The 16,807-nt window shown below is 48.0% G+C and overlaps 1 protein-coding gene across 1 annotated transcript in view; it reads left to right on the forward strand.

Annotated features, from left to right (window-relative positions):
• TMEM201 (transmembrane protein 201) overlaps positions 1 to 9,460 on the forward strand; it is a 37,625-nt gene extending 28,165 nt beyond the window's left edge. The window contains exons 7-11 of the mRNA XM_044282034.1: positions 1,547 to 1,764; positions 3,453 to 3,524; positions 3,765 to 4,022; positions 4,346 to 4,480; positions 7,968 to 9,460. Of these exons, the coding sequence (XP_044137969.1) occupies positions 1,547 to 1,764; positions 3,453 to 3,524; positions 3,765 to 4,022; positions 4,346 to 4,480; positions 7,968 to 8,062 (778 nt within the window). The 3' untranslated portion in view covers positions 8,063 to 9,460. The remainder of the gene's footprint in view (positions 1 to 1,546; positions 1,765 to 3,452; positions 3,525 to 3,764; positions 4,023 to 4,345; positions 4,481 to 7,967) is intronic.
• The last annotated feature ends 7,347 nt before the right edge of the window (positions 9,461 to 16,807 follow it).

A 16,807-nucleotide genomic window follows, 5' to 3' on the forward strand; every position in this document is an offset into this window, starting at 1 on the left:
TCAAGATCGTTGCTACCTGTCAGAGAATGGAAACATTCTTGTTTACATCCAGTTTCTGAAAACCCGTCCTGCCCTGATACTTCTCACCGCTGTACTTGTATCCAGTGTAGACAATCTTCTGTGAACTAAACAACCTGCATGTCTTTCCTGCGCTGATACATTGTAGAGGAGAGAGATTTATGTATTTGGCATGCAGTGTTAGTTTGTGAGAACAAGTAAAGGCTGGAAAATGGTGAGGAATTGAAATGGTAATGATATTAAGAAGTTGTAGAACTTCTTCCATAATTAGGGCTCATGCACATAAACAGCAGGTTCGCAATATACGGGCACCGGCCTCAAACTGCAAGATATGGATGGTGTGGAGTGGAAGCACTACGGAGTGCTTCCATGGGATCTTAGTCCGTGCCTCCGCACCTCACCAAAGTATACCATGTTCCCTTTTTTTTGTATTTTTTTTTTTTTTTTTGTGGTGCTTCTAAACATTCTAAGCCTTCTAACGTCCCAAAAAATAAAATTGCATTCATAAAATGATTCAAACATGACTTTACATTCCCCATGTCTACGTCATAACTATTTTTGGAGTTATTACGATCTATTATAAGTAAAGAAATAGAATTTTGAAAATTTGTAACTTTAAAAAAAAAAAGTAAATTTGGTATATTTTTTTTTTATAAATAACTTTTTGACTAAATTTTACCACCATCATGAAGTACAATATTTGACGAGAAAACAATTTCAGATTGACCTGGATAAGAAAAGGCGTTTTAACGTTATCACCACTTAAAGTGACACTGGTCAGATTTTCAAAAAATGTCCTGGTCCTTAAAGGGATTCTGTCATAACATTTTAGACCTATAACCTGAACATATGGCCAGGTCCCTACTAATAACCTGAATCTGAAACTGTCCTTATTAAATCTGCCTGTGGCTCTATTAGCACATAAAACAGGTTTTTATAACCTGACATTCACCTACCTAAGGTGCCCAAGGGGACATCGCTTCATACAGTGTGCCTGGCTGCACCCATCTCCGTCTGGTGCCCAACGCCACCTTCCCAGTTGAAATCACCGCCCTCCCTGTCTATAGCGCCGCCTCCACAATCGTCCGGTCCCTCAGGTTATGCCTAGTGCGCACGTGTGGGATCTGGCAGAGGGACCGGGCGATTGCGGAGGCGGTGCTATAGACAGGGAGGGCGGCGATTTCAACTGGGAAGGCGGCGCTGGGCACCAGACGGAGATGGGTGCAGCCGGGCACACTGTATGAAGCGACGTCCCCTTGGGCACCTTAGGTAGGTGAATGTCTGGTTATAAAAACCTGTTTTATGTGCTAATAGAGCCACAGATTTAATGAGGACAGTTTCTGATTCAGGTTATTAGTAGGGACCTGGCCATATGTTTAGGTTACAGGCCTAAAATGTCATGACAGAATCCCTTTAAGGTGAAATAAGGCTGTGTCCTTAAGGGGTTAAGCTTCATTTATATAAAACATGAAAACTCCCCCTTAAAGGAAACCTGCCCTTCTGTTCAGCGTCCTCCTTCCTTCTACAGATGTCTCTCTGGGGATCCTCTGTCTTCGTTCAGACACATGAACAGCACTATAGTTCTTCCAGACCATCCCACTCCATTGCTGTCCACCCCGCCTGGTCTCCTGCATCTACTGAGCCAACCGGCCTATCGCTCCGAGCGCAGAGCGTCACCCTCATCTCTACCCGGACGACTGAACAGAGCCCTGTCTCTTGGCACCATCCCCTCCTTGGCACGGGCAGGTAAGTTATTCCTACAGATGCTAGGTCATAGAGAAAGGAGTATTGTTAAGTGGACTGTATCCAGTGGAGGAGGATGAAAGAATGATGGTGCGCCCCTGTAGAAGAACCTATTGCACATGGGTCTTGGGATGCTGAAGTCATCTAACAGGCCATGCCCAATAGAGTTGACCTGATCGGTGACTATAGACCCCCCTTGATGCATTGATTTATTGGATGATAGTTGCACATGGTATGCACTACAGAAGTTGTGCTGCCTGTCTCCTGGTCCTTGGCCAGCCATAAGTGAGGAGCTGGTTGATGTGACTGCTTCCTTGCGCCATAGTTTCTGATGTATTCCGTTAGTCCTTTTGACCAATCGTGACTACAATACCATACATACTAAATTTTATATAGTTCCCTCTATCTTTCAGCCCCCATTGCAATTGTGACAAACTTACCCTTTACATGCATTGGTATGTAGGATTTCTTGGTGGACATTGGGGGTGGGGGGCGGTTGCTGAGAGATGGGTTTTGTCTTTCTCCCGATGGTAATATTCTTCCCTGTCCTGGCATCAGGGGCCCTTCCGGGGCTTGTTATGTCGTTAGATGATGGAATGCCTGGTATGTGCAGGGGCCACTTAAGAAACAGGAAATAGGAAGGATTTTAACCATGTGGCTGCTCTGAAATCACTGCACGGTGTCATTTCTGTCTCAGTATTTAACTGCCTGTGATCTGTCGTCTAGTAGTGCTTTATTAAGGTGGTTTTAGATGGGCCAACTGAGCAGCTGTTTGTCGGGAAGGAAGCGTGGTGGATTTAGACAGACCGATAATCATCCAGGTTATCGGGAACGACCGTATGGTCAGCAGATCGTATGGTCTAAACAGCGATCTGCTGCTCAGAAGCAATGATTCTGTATAAGGACAAGGGATCACTATAGCGATCCCCTGTCCTCATACAGTGAAGATGATCGCTGCATGTAAATGTGCGGTCTCCTTCACTGAACGAGCTGCCAGATGTCTGGAAGGAACTCTTCCTTCCCGACAATCGGCCGCTTAGTCGGCCCATCTAAATCCACCTTTCCTTTCCAACAGTCGGCTGCTCGTTCGGTAAGGGAGACTATGCAGTGATCTCCTTCACTGTATGAGGATGTGGGATCCTTAAGCAATCCCTTGTCCTCATGCAGAAGCTTGGCTTCAGACCACACGATCTGCTGCTCCGGGGCCATGATCGGTGGTACCTGCATGAACGACAGAATCACCCGACGAACAAGCGTTTCGCTCATTCATCGGGTGATCAGCAGCTGCACATTTAGACTGGAATTTCAGGGTCCCCAACACTGCCTTTGCTTGATGCAGTCTAGATTTTGTTGCCTTTTGCATATGCCAAGCAGATGGTGAAAGAAAGAGAATCGCTCTTAGCACAGTTCACAAAAAAAAAATGAATTTTTTTTAAAGACCAACTGCCACATTATTGGAATTTCAGGACCACCAATCTGAAAATTGATAGGCCATCAGTATTCTGACCATTGGAAGCCCCATTTAAAGTGAATTCTATAATATTGGTCACTTCCACCATTTATATAAATTTTCTTCAAACGCCCTCTCATGCTTGCTGTCACTTTTATTTTTTAAATGACCAAGGACAAGTTTGGGCTGTACGTGGACGGAAGGGAAGGTTGATAACTCGCCTTGCACTTGTGTTTTCTAGATTCTGGATATCTCTTCAGCGGGAGCCGTCCAGCTTCTCGGTCTTCGGTGTACAAAGAATCTCCTGGATCAGGTAAGACCAGATTGGATAAAGAGAGAATTCAATTTAAATTTTGATTTTCTCTGCTATATCGGCTTTTGGGAAAGCTGGGTGGCCAGCTTTACATTTTGGGAGCGATCTAATTTTTTGTTGATACAGCCAATCTGTCAATTTGGTTTGTGGTGGCCATATTGGTTGTCACCTAACTTCTTAAAAAAATAAAAATAATTTCTTTGTAGTAATTAATGGTAACTTGTACCTTTCTGTCTTCAGATTATTTTTCCCTACTGTCCGGAAGCTGCGCAGTCTCTCCTCTGCCTTCCCCCACACCATCAGTGGCTGGTTCTGCCACCTCCAGCTGCGGGTCATTGCTCCACAGGCGACCATTAATCAGCCCTGCTCGCCTTAACTTACATGGACAAAAACTAGGCCTCTCACTGAACAGGGCACCGACCCGGACCAACATTGATGAAGTGTACCACCCCGACAGCAGCCTCAGCTCCCATGAGTTCACTCCTAATATTGCACAAAGTGGGTTTCTGTTTTTTTGGGGGACAAATATATGAACCATTTGCCTCTGTTAGCCAGCAAGTTCTTGTAATGAACCATTGTATGGTGTTGGGCGCCATAGTGATGTGTGATAGGAATACTGGTGCTCCTGGTGCTGGTGCATGGTGCATCAGTGGGCGGTGTGCTAATAAGGTGGGGGGTGGATAGCACTGGGCCACGTTTATCATCCCGATACTGGCACGGCACAGCTTATACGATGTAATGAGGGTATGGGAATGCCAGCACTACTACTTTTCTCCTCTCTGTTGACTGATGTGCCTGGTTTTCTTCACTTTACATTTCAGATACCATGAAACCTATGACAGAAGCTGGCAGCATATCCAGTAATCACATACCCAAGAAGGATAACTCCTCTCATTCCTCTGCCTGTCAAGTAGATTCCACCACAGCGTTCCCGGAATCTCCATCCAAGTGGAAAAGTGAGTGGCTTCTCCTAACCGCTGCTCATTTATCATTGGAAGGAGCTAATGCAAGTATATGCTGACATCCCACCAGGGGGTCCCGGGACGTGTATTACCTCTCATTTGTATAACTCCAGCATGTTTCAGGACATGAGACATCCCATTTAATTCCACCTCTGCTGTAATGCATTGTAGGCACTGTAGTGTTCACACAAGCAGTGTCTGTATAAGGTCCGCCTACACACGTTCAGGAATACATACGGTTTTTCCAGGCTAATTCCCATGCAATAAAAAACACAGCGTAGCACAGTACCAGCAAAATGTATGAGATTACACAAATCTCATGTACACGTAGATTTATATATTTTTTTTCTGTGCAGAACTTGTGCTGCCGCTGTGCACCTAGTCATAAATTAGGCGCGGCTTTGGCAGTCCTTGCATCTGGAAGGCGTAGTTTTTCGCTAACATTTACGATTGTTTCCAGGCATAAATGTTAGTAAATCTGCTGGTTAGTGAATTTGCCTGCCCCCATAACGCCCAGCTGGCCGACACTGCGTAACAGCGGCCATGTGACTAAAGATTGTCATGTGGCCGGTTAGAAAAAAATGGGTAAATGTGCCCCAGTGTTTGTTCAGTGATTTCCATCAGGGATTGTGAGCTAAAACCAGGATTGGAGCCTCCAGACATAATGTATAAGGCCTCATGCACACGACAGTTTTTTTTTTCACGGTCCGCAAAAACGGGGTCCGTGGGTCCAGGATCCGTGACCGTTTTTTCGTCCGTGGGTCTTCCTTGATTTTTTGGAGGATCCACGGACATGAAAAAAAAATCGTTTTGGTGTCCGCCTGGCCGTGCGGAGCCAAACGGATCCGTCCTGAATTACAATGCAAGTCAATTGGGACGGATCCGTTTGATGTTGACACAATATGGTGCCATTTCAAACGGATCCGTCCCCATTGACTTTCAATGTAAAGTCTGGAGTTCTTTTATACCATCGGATTGGAGTTTTCTCCAATCCGATGGTATATTTTAACTTGAAGCGTCCCCATCACCATGGGAACGCCTCTATGTTAGAATATACTGTCGGATATGAGCTACTTCGTGAAACTCAGATCCGACAGTATATTCTAACACAGAGGCGTTCCCATGGTGATGGGGACGCTTCTAGTTAAAATACACTACAAACTTTGTACAAGACTGCCCCCTGCTGCCTGGCAGCACCCGATCTCTTACAGGGGGATATGATAGCACAATTAACCCCTTCAGGTGCGGCACCTAAAGGGGTTAATTGTACTATCATATTCCCCTGTAAGAGATCAGGGCTGCCAGGCAGCAGGGGGCAGACCCCCCCCCCCCTCCCCAGTTTGAATATCGTTGGTGGCACAGTGTGCGCCCCCCATCGGGCCCCCCCTCCCTCCCTCTATTGTAATAAATCGTTGGTGGCACAGTGTGCGCCCACCATCGCCCCCCCCCCCCCCTCCCTCCCTCTATTGTAATAAATCGTTGGTGGCACAGTGTGCGCCCACCATCGGCCCCCCCCCTCCCTCTATAGCAGTAACAACATTGGTGGCAGTGTGCGGCCTCCCATCCCCCCCCCCCCCCCCCCATCATTGGTGGCAGCGGAGTTCCGATCGGAGTCCCAGTTTAATCGCTGGGGCTCCGATCGGTAACCATGGCAACCAGGACGCTACTGCAGTCCTGGTTGCCATGGTTACTTAGCAATAGTACAATAGTAGAAGACTCATAGTTACCTGCTTGCTGCTGCGATGTCTGTGTGCGGCCGGGAGCTCCACCTACTGGTAAGTGAAAGGTCTGTGCGGCGCATTGCTAAAGAACTGTCACTTACCAGTAGGAGGAGCTCCTGGACGTTCACAGACATCGCAGCAGCAAGCAGGTAAGTATGAATCTTCTACTGTTGTACTATTGCTAAGTAACCATGGCAACCAGGGCGGCAGTAGCTTCCTGGTTGCCATGGTTACCGATCGAAGCCCCAGCGATTAAACTGGGACTCCGATCGGAACTCCGCTGCCACCAATGATGGGGGGGGGAATGGGAGGCCGCACACTGCCACCAATGTTGTTACTGCTATAGAGGGAGGGGGGCCGATGGGGGGGCGCACACTGTGCCACCAACGATTTATTACAATAGAGGGAGGGAGGGGGGGGGCGATGGTGGGCGCACACTGTGCCACCAACGATTTCTAACATTAGAGGGAGGAAGGGGGGGGCCCGATGGGGGGCGCACACTGTGCCACCAACGATATTCAAACTGGGGAGGGGGGGGGGGGGGTCTGCTGCCTGGCAGCCCTGATCTCTTACAGGGGAATATTATAGTACAATTAACCCCTTTAGGTGCCGCACCTGAAGGGGTTAATTGTGCTATCATATCCCCCTGTAAGAGATCGGGTGCTGCCAGGCAGCAGGGGGCAGTCTTGTACAAAGTTTGTAGTGTATTCTAACTAGAAGCGTCCCCATCACCATGGGAATGCTTCTGTGTTAGAATATACTGTCGGATATGAGTTTTCACGAAGTGAAAACTTAGATCAGAAAAAGTTTTTATGCAGACGTATCTTCGGATCCGTCTGTATGAAAGCAACCTACGGCCACGGATCATGGACACGGATGCCAATCTTGTGTGCATCCGTGTTCTTTCACGGACCCATTCACTTGAATGGGTCCGTGAACCGTTGTCCGTCAAAAAAATAGGACAGGTCATATTTTTTTGACGGACAGGATACACGGATCACGGCCTCGGCTGCAAAACGGTGCATTTTCCGATTTTTCCACGGACCCATTGAAAATCAATGGGTCCGCGAAAAAAAACGGCACAACGGCCACGGATGCACACAACGGTCGTGTGCATGAGGCCTTAGGAAAAGCTCTGCGCCTGTTCTGTGTTTAGAGACGCACCTGGTTTTGGCTCATAATCACTGACCAAACACTGATGTGTTGAATAAAGCCTAAGCCTCATGCACATGACAGTGTACCAGCCTTGCCCATGCTGCGGACTGCAAATTGTGGTCAACAACGCATGTGCACCAACCATGTGCCGCTGACTGCGGACCCGGACCCATTCACTAGAATAGGGTCCGTGATCCGTATCCGACGGTCTTCACCACAAAAAAAGTAGTGCATGTTTGTGAATGCAGACCCGTTGACTTGAATGGGTCCGCGATCCGTGTTCTATCTTTTTGCGGTGCAGAGGCCGAAAGCCCACGGAAGTAGTGCTTCTGATCCGTGCCTCTGCTCCACAAAAGTTCTATCTTCGGTCATATCTTGCGGATTGCAGACCCTCAAGTCAATGGGTCCGCATCCACACCACGGAGTGCAAACTGCCAGTGCTCGTATATTGCAGACTGGCCGTTTACAGTCCGCAATATGGGGACTGAGCCCTAACGTTCGTGTGCATAAGCCGTTATGCAGAGGTTTTCTGTCAGCTTTGTGCAGCATATAAATGCAAGATGTCCAAGATGTCTTTAGCTCATGTCCTGTGCTTTACCCACCAGGTTGTGGAGGGTTGTCGCTGACTGGCGTTTTCTTGGCCATGAGTTTCACCATGAACCTGGTGATGATCGTCTTCTTCTACCAAAAAGTCCTGTGACCTCGTATGAAGTCCTCATTTCACCTGGTGCTTTTGATCCTGACGCTGTGTGATCATCTGGTTTTTTTTTAGTTTTTTTTTCCTGATGTCGCCCATCACTGGTGCTCTCTACTGATTCCTGGACACAGGGTCATGACTACTCCAAGACAACCATTTGAACTATCTCGCTAGACTCGGGGCTTTCAGCCCTCTTCACCTTGAAGCTGCTATTGACCATGGCGAATGGAGCCAACCGCATGTTCTGATTTCTTCTGGGTGGAGCAGATGGATTTTACTTACCATTTTTTGGTGATCTGTAAATAACTTATTGTATATGTGTTTATACGTCTTATCTCATTGTCTGCGTCTTTCCTGAATGATCTCAACACAAAGATCTGTGATTCCCAGTGGATTTCCAGCAGAGCACTCATGGTCTTAAGATACTGATGCACAGTTGGCCAATTTTGGTGTTTTAATCTGTACTTGCTGTATGATTCAGAAAAGTTGCGAATTGCACCAAATATACCATGCCACTTTTTTTTTTCTTTTTTTTATTGTTTTACTAATTTGGTGCAATTTGCATAATTTCATGAATCTTATGAGGCAATTGTTCAATTTTTCCACACCGTTCCAACTTGGAAGTTAATGACAGACGGCCCCCATCTCCCCTGTAGGCTGTAATTAATTCCTATAGGATGCTAATTGCCTGCCTACTCCACACACAATGGATCCACTCCACATAAAATTTACATTCTTGATCCGGTCTAAAAATTTGCAGTGATACCCGGTTGTGTTAAATTCTGATTTTGGTGCAGATTCAGATACTGATTTCACTTTGCATAGCGGTGAATGAAATCTGTGAACATGTAGGGCATGCTGTGGATTTGAAAATCTGCTGTAGATTTTTTGCACTGCAAAAAACAAGGATCTCTCTGCATTCCAGCATTGCCGGAAGCAACCACATCACCGTCCGGCCCCATTTGCTATCCGGCCACAGCCGGACAAATACCGCTGCGTGCGGTGTCTGGCTGCTTCTTGGTATGTTTGCCTTTTTGCGGCCTGATCTCCACCAGTCCCTATTGTAGTGAATAGGGCCCGCGGGTGTCAGGTAGCATCCGGCAGTGCTGGATCCAGACATCTCCGGCAGGCTGCTTCCTGTAAAACTTGCCTTACATACAATGTACTGTACTGTGTACGGATTCCGCAACAATTCTACGCCATGTGATCCCTTTATTTATTGGTTTTCAGGTTTGTGGCCACAAGCCACAGTTTACACAGGTATTTCCATATTCCAATGTGCAAACTTATAAAACGGTTGCAGACGATGAAACTTATTCTGCGTGGAATCCTCTGTGACATTGCTTCTATTTTTGCTAACCATTTTTTGTTCCTGCTTCATTGTATCAGAAATAAAAGAAAAATCAAGCAACTTTGCAAATAGTTGTAATTAAACGAGACCTCCAGGTACCTCGATCTATTCTAGTATGTTACGGCCACTAGTAGGACAAGTGCTGTACACTATTACAGGTCTCTGTACAACACCAAGGGAACTTCACCCGCATCCACCCCCACTCCCAGCATGCCACACCAACTCAACTAACCATCCCAAGCCTCGTCGTACGCCGCCCACGTACCGGCCGTCAGGGAGGCCCTGAATAGCCTTCTCACAGTACCTCCAAGATCTCCCACAGCAGCCCCGGACACTCCAACCCGGCGACCTCCGACTCTGGCGGCAGCTGCCGAAAGCGCACCCACTGTGAACGAGAAAGAGCATCCGCAATACTGTTAGAGACCCCCGGCACATGAACCACTACCACCCACACATTCAACGCAATACCATATGCTGCAAAAACCTAACCACCGGCGGGGATAAAGCAGACAAACTATTAATGGCCTGCACCACCCCCATGTTGTCACAATGAAACCTCACCTTTTTGTTACGAAACTTATCCCCCCCACAACTACAGTGCTAGCACAATAGGAAAGAGCTCCAACAGTGCCAGATTCTGAACCCAACCCCTTACCCCCCCCCCACGACTCAGGCCAGTGGTCCGCACACTACTGCCCGTTGCAGTAGACCCCAAAACCAACTCCCCCTACCGTGTCAGAAAACAAATCAAAATCCACACTATCCACCGCATCCCCCAAAACCAACGCCCTCCTGTTGAACTCTGACAAAAACCTAGTCCACACTTCCAAATCCATTCGCAGCTCGCGCCCCAACCGAATGAAATGATGCGCTGCCGTCACACCCGCAGTCGCTACCGCCAAGCGCCTGCAAAATATTCGTCCCATGGGCATAATGCGATATGCAAAATTTAACTTCCCCAACAACGATTGCAAATCCCTCAAATGAATCTTAACTGACCTACCCGCCCTGTCAACCTCCGCCCGCAAATCCCACAACTTATCCTCCGGCAACCTACACTCCATGGCCACCGTGTCCAAAACAATCCCCAAAAAACTCAACTCAGTCGTAGTTCCAACAGTCTTCCCTTCTGCAAGCGGCACCCCAAAGGACGCAAACACCGACTGTAACGTAGAAAGCAACAGATGACATACCCGCGAATCCGCCGGACCCAAACACAAAAAATCATCCAGGTAATGGATGACTGACCTGCAACCTGAAACTTCCACCACCACCCACTCCAGGAAGGACCTGAAGGCCTCAAAATACGCGCATGACAAGGAACAGCCCATCGGCAGATACCTATCCACGTAAAACGCCCCATCCCAAAAGCACCCCAATAGATGTAAGTAAGCTATCCGAGTGCACCGGGAGCAGACCAAAAGCCGCTTCGATGTCTGTCTTCGCCAACAAAGTCCCCGGACCCAAACGCCGCACCCACACCACAGCTGCGTCAAACGAGGTATAGACCACTGAACACAATTCAGGATCAATACCCTCATTGACCGACGCACCCTTCGGAAATGACAAGTGATGGATCAGCCGAAACTTGTTCAGCTCCTTCTTTGGCACGAACGGCGGAGCCACAAACGGACCTGCCATTCACCCCAACAACACCTCCTTTGCCAGCTTCTCCGACACCACCTCCGCATACTCCCCTGCCGAGCGCAAATTCCTACCAGTAAAGGGTGTCGACCCTGGGTCCGACGGCCAAATCTAAAACCATCTAACAATAACCGAGCTGCAGGCCGAACAGGATACCTATTTAAAAACGGCTCCATCCTTCCCACCCGTTCCTGGCGTCAAACCCTTTTCCACTAGATTCCCCCCCTCTCAGGTTACCCCCTCAGAAACATCTGGACGCCCCGTGAGCCCCACCGCAGGAAGTGCACTCGTGTTTGAACTTGCACTTCGCCCCAAATTTACAGTTCCCTTCATTAAAAAGGAAGCACAAACCCTTTTGCCGCAGTCGTTGATAACCCCGACCTGCCCTGCCCCGCCACCTGCTTCCCCCCGAAAGGACTGCCCCTGCCGCCCGGCACCGTCACCCGCATCCACAAACCAATATCTTTGTGGTCCCACCGTGTGTTTGGGCGGACCGCCATCCTCTGCCTAAATTGCTCGTCATAACGAAGCCAGCCCACGCCCCCATACACCCGATACGCCTCCCCGATCGCGTCCATATAACAAAACAGCGCGGAGCAGCACTCCGGCGCTTTTTCTCCAGTGACGCTGGCCAGAATGGCAAACGCCTGCAGCCAGTTGGAGAAGGTGCGCGGAATCAGCCGATACCTGCTGGGTGCGCACGATGATGGTGACGATGGCTCCTCCTCCTGCTGCTGCCTGCCAGTGCTTGCCACATCTACTTCTGTCTCCCTGGGCCCCTGCCGAGCAGCTGCCAGTCCAGCCTCGTGTCCTCACCGCCTCACGCTCCCCCGCCGCGCAGGCCTCCCGACCCCCACTGAGGGGGGGGGGGTGTATCCCGCAGGTCCCGATCCCTCGATGCATGCTGGGGAAGGCAGGGGGCGGGAACCCCTAACCCCTGCCCTGAGCTCCACCGTACTGTGGGATTCCTGCCGCCTCCCTCAGCCTATTCAAGAGGGCCTCCATCGCAGGTGAGCTAACACTCCCAACCTGAGCTTTTCTTTCCTAAAATGGCGCCTGAGTTCCGGCTTCACCCCTTTAAAAACCCTATCGCTCCGCCCCTCTCCTAGACCCAGCCTCCTCCCCACTTAACCTTTTCCTGCCCCCCTAGCCTGCGACTACCCCCGACGTCCCCTCGTCCCCAAACCTATCATGGCAGCCTCCCTTTAGGCTGTCGCTCTAGTACAGTTGCACCGGATTGGAGCCTCCACAGAGATAAGGTATAAGGGAAAGATCTGCACCTCTTCTGTGTTTAGAGCCGCACCTGGTTTAAGCCTCATTCACACGTCTGTGTTTCATGGACTAGTGCTGTACATGTTCTCCATGAACCGCACACGTCCCCATCCATTTTAATGTATGTATTCACACATCAGTGTTTTAGCACGGATGAATGCTCTATTTTGTCTGTGTTCACTGATCATTAGGAAGAGATGCTTTGAAAAATATTTTTCAGCTGTTCAGTGTCAGTGAAACATGGATGCAACATGTACCCAACACGTATCCTTCACGGACAGCTTCACAGATGCATAACTGACCAGCTTCTCACGGATTTGAGCACGGACACAGACGTGTGAATGAGGCTTTAGGCATAAGGCCTCATGGACACAGCCATTGTTGGCCGGTGCCCGTATTGCAGCCCGCAAACAGTGGATGGATCTGGAAGGTGTGGAACGGAGGCACGGAACCCCCACAGAAGCACTACAGAGTCCTTCCTTGGGTTTTTTGCGGTGCAGACAGTTGGATACAGATCGCAGACCACATTTGAGTGAATGGGTCCACATACGGCAGGCACATGGTTGGTGCCCATGCATTGTGGTCTGTAGCACGGGCACAGGCCTACAATGGCCGTGTGCATGAGGCCTGTTTGTGAATAAGGCACAATTCAGTGAGGGCACTTACCCTTGCAGTAAAAAATGGCAGCTCCAGATGTTCGCTGTAGGTTTATGGGAAATATGAAACAGTGGTTTCACATCAATTTCCCTATAGGGAAAAACGCCATAAAGAAAACATGGGTGGCAACAAAGGGCTTATTCTGGTTATAAAAAAACGGAACCAACTTGTGCAGGGACCCTGAGCCTCTTTCAGACAAGAGAGTATTCTGTCTGGACACAATGGTTGGGCATCCCTGCTTTAAAGGAATGCAAAACTGAAGCAAGGCTCCAGGATTCAAATAACACGAACGAGAACTGACCTGTGCCATGCACCGCCACTGGGCAGAGATGGGAGGTGGGTGGCATAACTGGAATAGCAACAAATTAGGTTGCTGCATTCATTTTACATAGGGCTCGAAAAAAATTAAATTAAAAATAATCACATAGGGCATTTTTGCAACAATTTTAACACATGTGCGACAATGTTTGGTGTACAATGGTTGGTGAGTGGAGCGAATTTACTACTACAGGTAAAAAAGTAGACAAAAACCTATGCCAGCAAGGGCACGGACTGCCATATAAGCCATATGGCAGCGGACGGAAAGGGGTTGGAAATTAAGACCGGCGTAAAAAGCTGTCTTATTAAGGGCTCTTTCACACTAGCGTGTCCCTTGCAGGAATCACACTCCATGTTAGAGAGGGATCAGGCGGTCTGGACTTAGGCCCCTTCCACACAAGCGTTACGGATTCTCTCAGGGTGCGTTCAGTGAAACTCACACAATTTCGCTAGCCAGTCCAGTCAGTTTTGTCTGCAACGGCGTTCAGTGTTTCAGTTTTTTCCATGCAGGTGCAATCAGTTTTGACGCGTTTTTTACGCGCATGAAAAAAGCTGAAGATTTACAAAAATCTCCTAGTAAATACCAGTGAAAGACACATTGCACCCGGACTGTATCCAGGTTACATCCAGATACAATGGATTTCTTACTGAAGCCCCATTTACTTTTATGGGGTCAGGGCTCAGTGAAAAACGTAGAATATAGAACGATTCTCACGCAACGTAGAAATGATGCATGCACCAGGACTCATGATCCCTCTCTCACATGGAGTGTGATATCCGCAAAGGACACGCTTGCCCTAACTATCCCCCACTGGGTGAAAAGCGGTTGGTTCTCATCCACCCCCGTGCATCAGTGTTTCCTGGACTGTTTCTCTATAGTAGGAATTAAGCATCATCCTGTGGACTGAGGCATCTGTGGAGCGAGGACCAGGGCAAGCATGCTCCCAGGGTCCATGGTCGGAGGCACGGCTTCACATGCAGCCTGTCAGAATCCCATAAACTGCGCTAGTACACCATGGGGGAGATTTATCAAAACTGGTGTATAGTAGAACTGGCTTAGTTGCCCATAGCAACCAGCTCTGAATTGAAAGGTGGAATCTGATTGGTTGCTATGGGCAACTAAGCCTGTTCTACTTTACACCATTTTTAATAAATCTCCCCGCATAACTTTTTATATTTCTGCCTACAGCTCTGTTATAGGTTTCAGAAAATGGTGATGCAATTTTTTTTTTCTTTATGGCAATATCAAAAAACACATTTGATATTGCCATAATTATACTGACCCGCAGAATAAAGACGTTGTGTCATTTGAAGCGCATACTGATCGCCGTGATGTCACCACCCAAAAATCTTTTTTCTTTTTTTTTTTTCTTTACTCAATTTCCCCTCATAAAGTATTGGTTTGCCATTTTCTAATACAAGCTATGGTATAGTAAATGGTGGTGTTATAAATACTACTTTTCCCGCCATAAATAAGCCCTCATGTGAAAAAAATTAAAAAGTTCTAGGGTTTTAGAAGGTAGAAAGGAAAAAAAAAACCGAAAGTTGTCCTGGTCCTTAAGTGGTTAACGTGTCTGTGGCTCCTGTGGCTTCCCTCTTGGTGTTGCAGTTTTACTGAGGAGAACTGTATCTCCCTCATCTTCTCCTCAGAATAGACATGGCTTCCTCTCCTGGATGCTGTCTGCCATCCTCAGACTGTTTACAATGTAGCAGCCTCCTCCATGACTATCATGTATTCTACCTCCTCAGCAGGTGATCATGTAGGCCGAGACTACCACCACCAGCATCTCCGCACACCAGTAGTTCTGAAATGGAGGGAAAAAACAACTGGGCCCAAAGGATTGCATTCATTGGCTGCTGCAGAGCCCGTGACCGTGCCCATACAGCGCCGGATGTAACCAGTGCGGGACATGGAGGCAGCGGGGAGCAGGTAAGTAGGAATTTTCTGTGTATGAAGGCTTTAGATAAAAAGTAATTACTCCCGGAAAACCCCTTTAAGGGCTCATGCACACCACTGATGCCTGTTTTGCGGTCCGCAAAGCACAGATATCGGCCGTGTGCATTCCGCATTTTTCAGAACAGAATGTCTGGCCCCTAATAGAACAGTCCTATCCATGTCCGTAATGCGGACAATAATAGGACATGTTTTATTTATTTTTTGCGGAACGGCCATGCGGACAAACAGACATGGAATGCAGCCCCATTGAAGTAAACGGTTGCACATACAGGCCGCATAAAAATGGACACGGACAAAAAATAAGTTTGTGTGCATGAGCCCTAAGGGTGGGTTCACACATAGGCTTTTACAACATTATTTTTTTTTTTGCATTTTTGGTGGTGTTTTTTTTGCACGTGTTTTTGCTGTAAAAAAACTACTTCAGCTGAAAGTCTGTGGGAAATATCAAACACCGGACAACAGTTTTGTTTCTTTTTTGCTGCTGGCAAATTTTTTTCTTCTGCTTTTTAAAAAAAAAAAAAAAAAAAAAAAGCTTGTTTAAGGCGTTTTTACATCACCTTCTCAATAGGGGAAAAAAACGCAGGTAGCCATGAAAAAAATGTACGTTTACACAGTTCTGAGTTTTTTTCTGTGCTGGAAGAAAAAAAGCAAGGGATCAGCTTCAAAGTCCCACATGGTTTTGTTACGTTTTTTTTACACTGCTTTTGATCGTACTCATTTCAATGGGAATTTTGGATCTGGGTTTGGCGTAGAATCCGCAAGATGAACACATTTTTACGCCTTTTTTTGTTTAATCGTCGAGAGCACAAAAAGAAAAGCGTAAACTACTATGAGGTTTTCCCTTTTAAATCAGTGGGAAGTGGATTGTACATATTCTGTGCAGATTTTAGGTGCGGAATCCAGACCAAAAAAAGCTGTGTGTGAACTCAGCCTTACAGACCAAAAGAAACGCCAGTGCAAACTCGTGTGTGGCGTACTCTTATGCATTGCCCGGTGAACGACCATCTGCGCCGCTTAATACCACAGGAGCCATCATGAATGGCACTGCTATTACTGTCCAACACTCGCAGGGTTAACCGCGGGGCAGCAGCCCAGATACAATGTTACCGCTCCCGGGTCACAGGCGGGATGCGGCGACCTCTAGGTGACACTGTGGGCGGGACAACAGGCAGTTTGTTTACAGTCTCAGCCTCATTGACATGCAGGCGTGGTTATTTGAAGGAGTGGGCGTGTCTATATGGCTAGAGAGTGTCCTGTGGGTGGAGTCAGAGGTTAGGTAGGCGCGGTATTGTTGCATGTTCTATGCGGAGGGCGGGGTTAGAATGTTGATGGGCGCGGTTTTCTTTGATGGGCGTGGCATGTAGCGTTAGATCTGTACGGCAGTGGGCGTGCACATAGAGCGGGGGCGTGTCCGGTGATGCACGTGTAGCACCGGAGCATTAGACTCACTGCTCATCCCCGGTAATGATGGAGCTGGAACTGGAAGCAGAGAAAGAGGCGCTGGAGAAGCCGCCATATTCGTACGTGGCCCTGATCGCATTGGTGCTGG

Source organism: Bufo gargarizans, chromosome 2 (assembly GCF_014858855.1).
Source record: "Bufo gargarizans isolate SCDJY-AF-19 chromosome 2, ASM1485885v1, whole genome shotgun sequence".
NCBI lineage: Eukaryota > Metazoa > Chordata > Amphibia > Anura > Bufonidae > Bufo > Bufo gargarizans.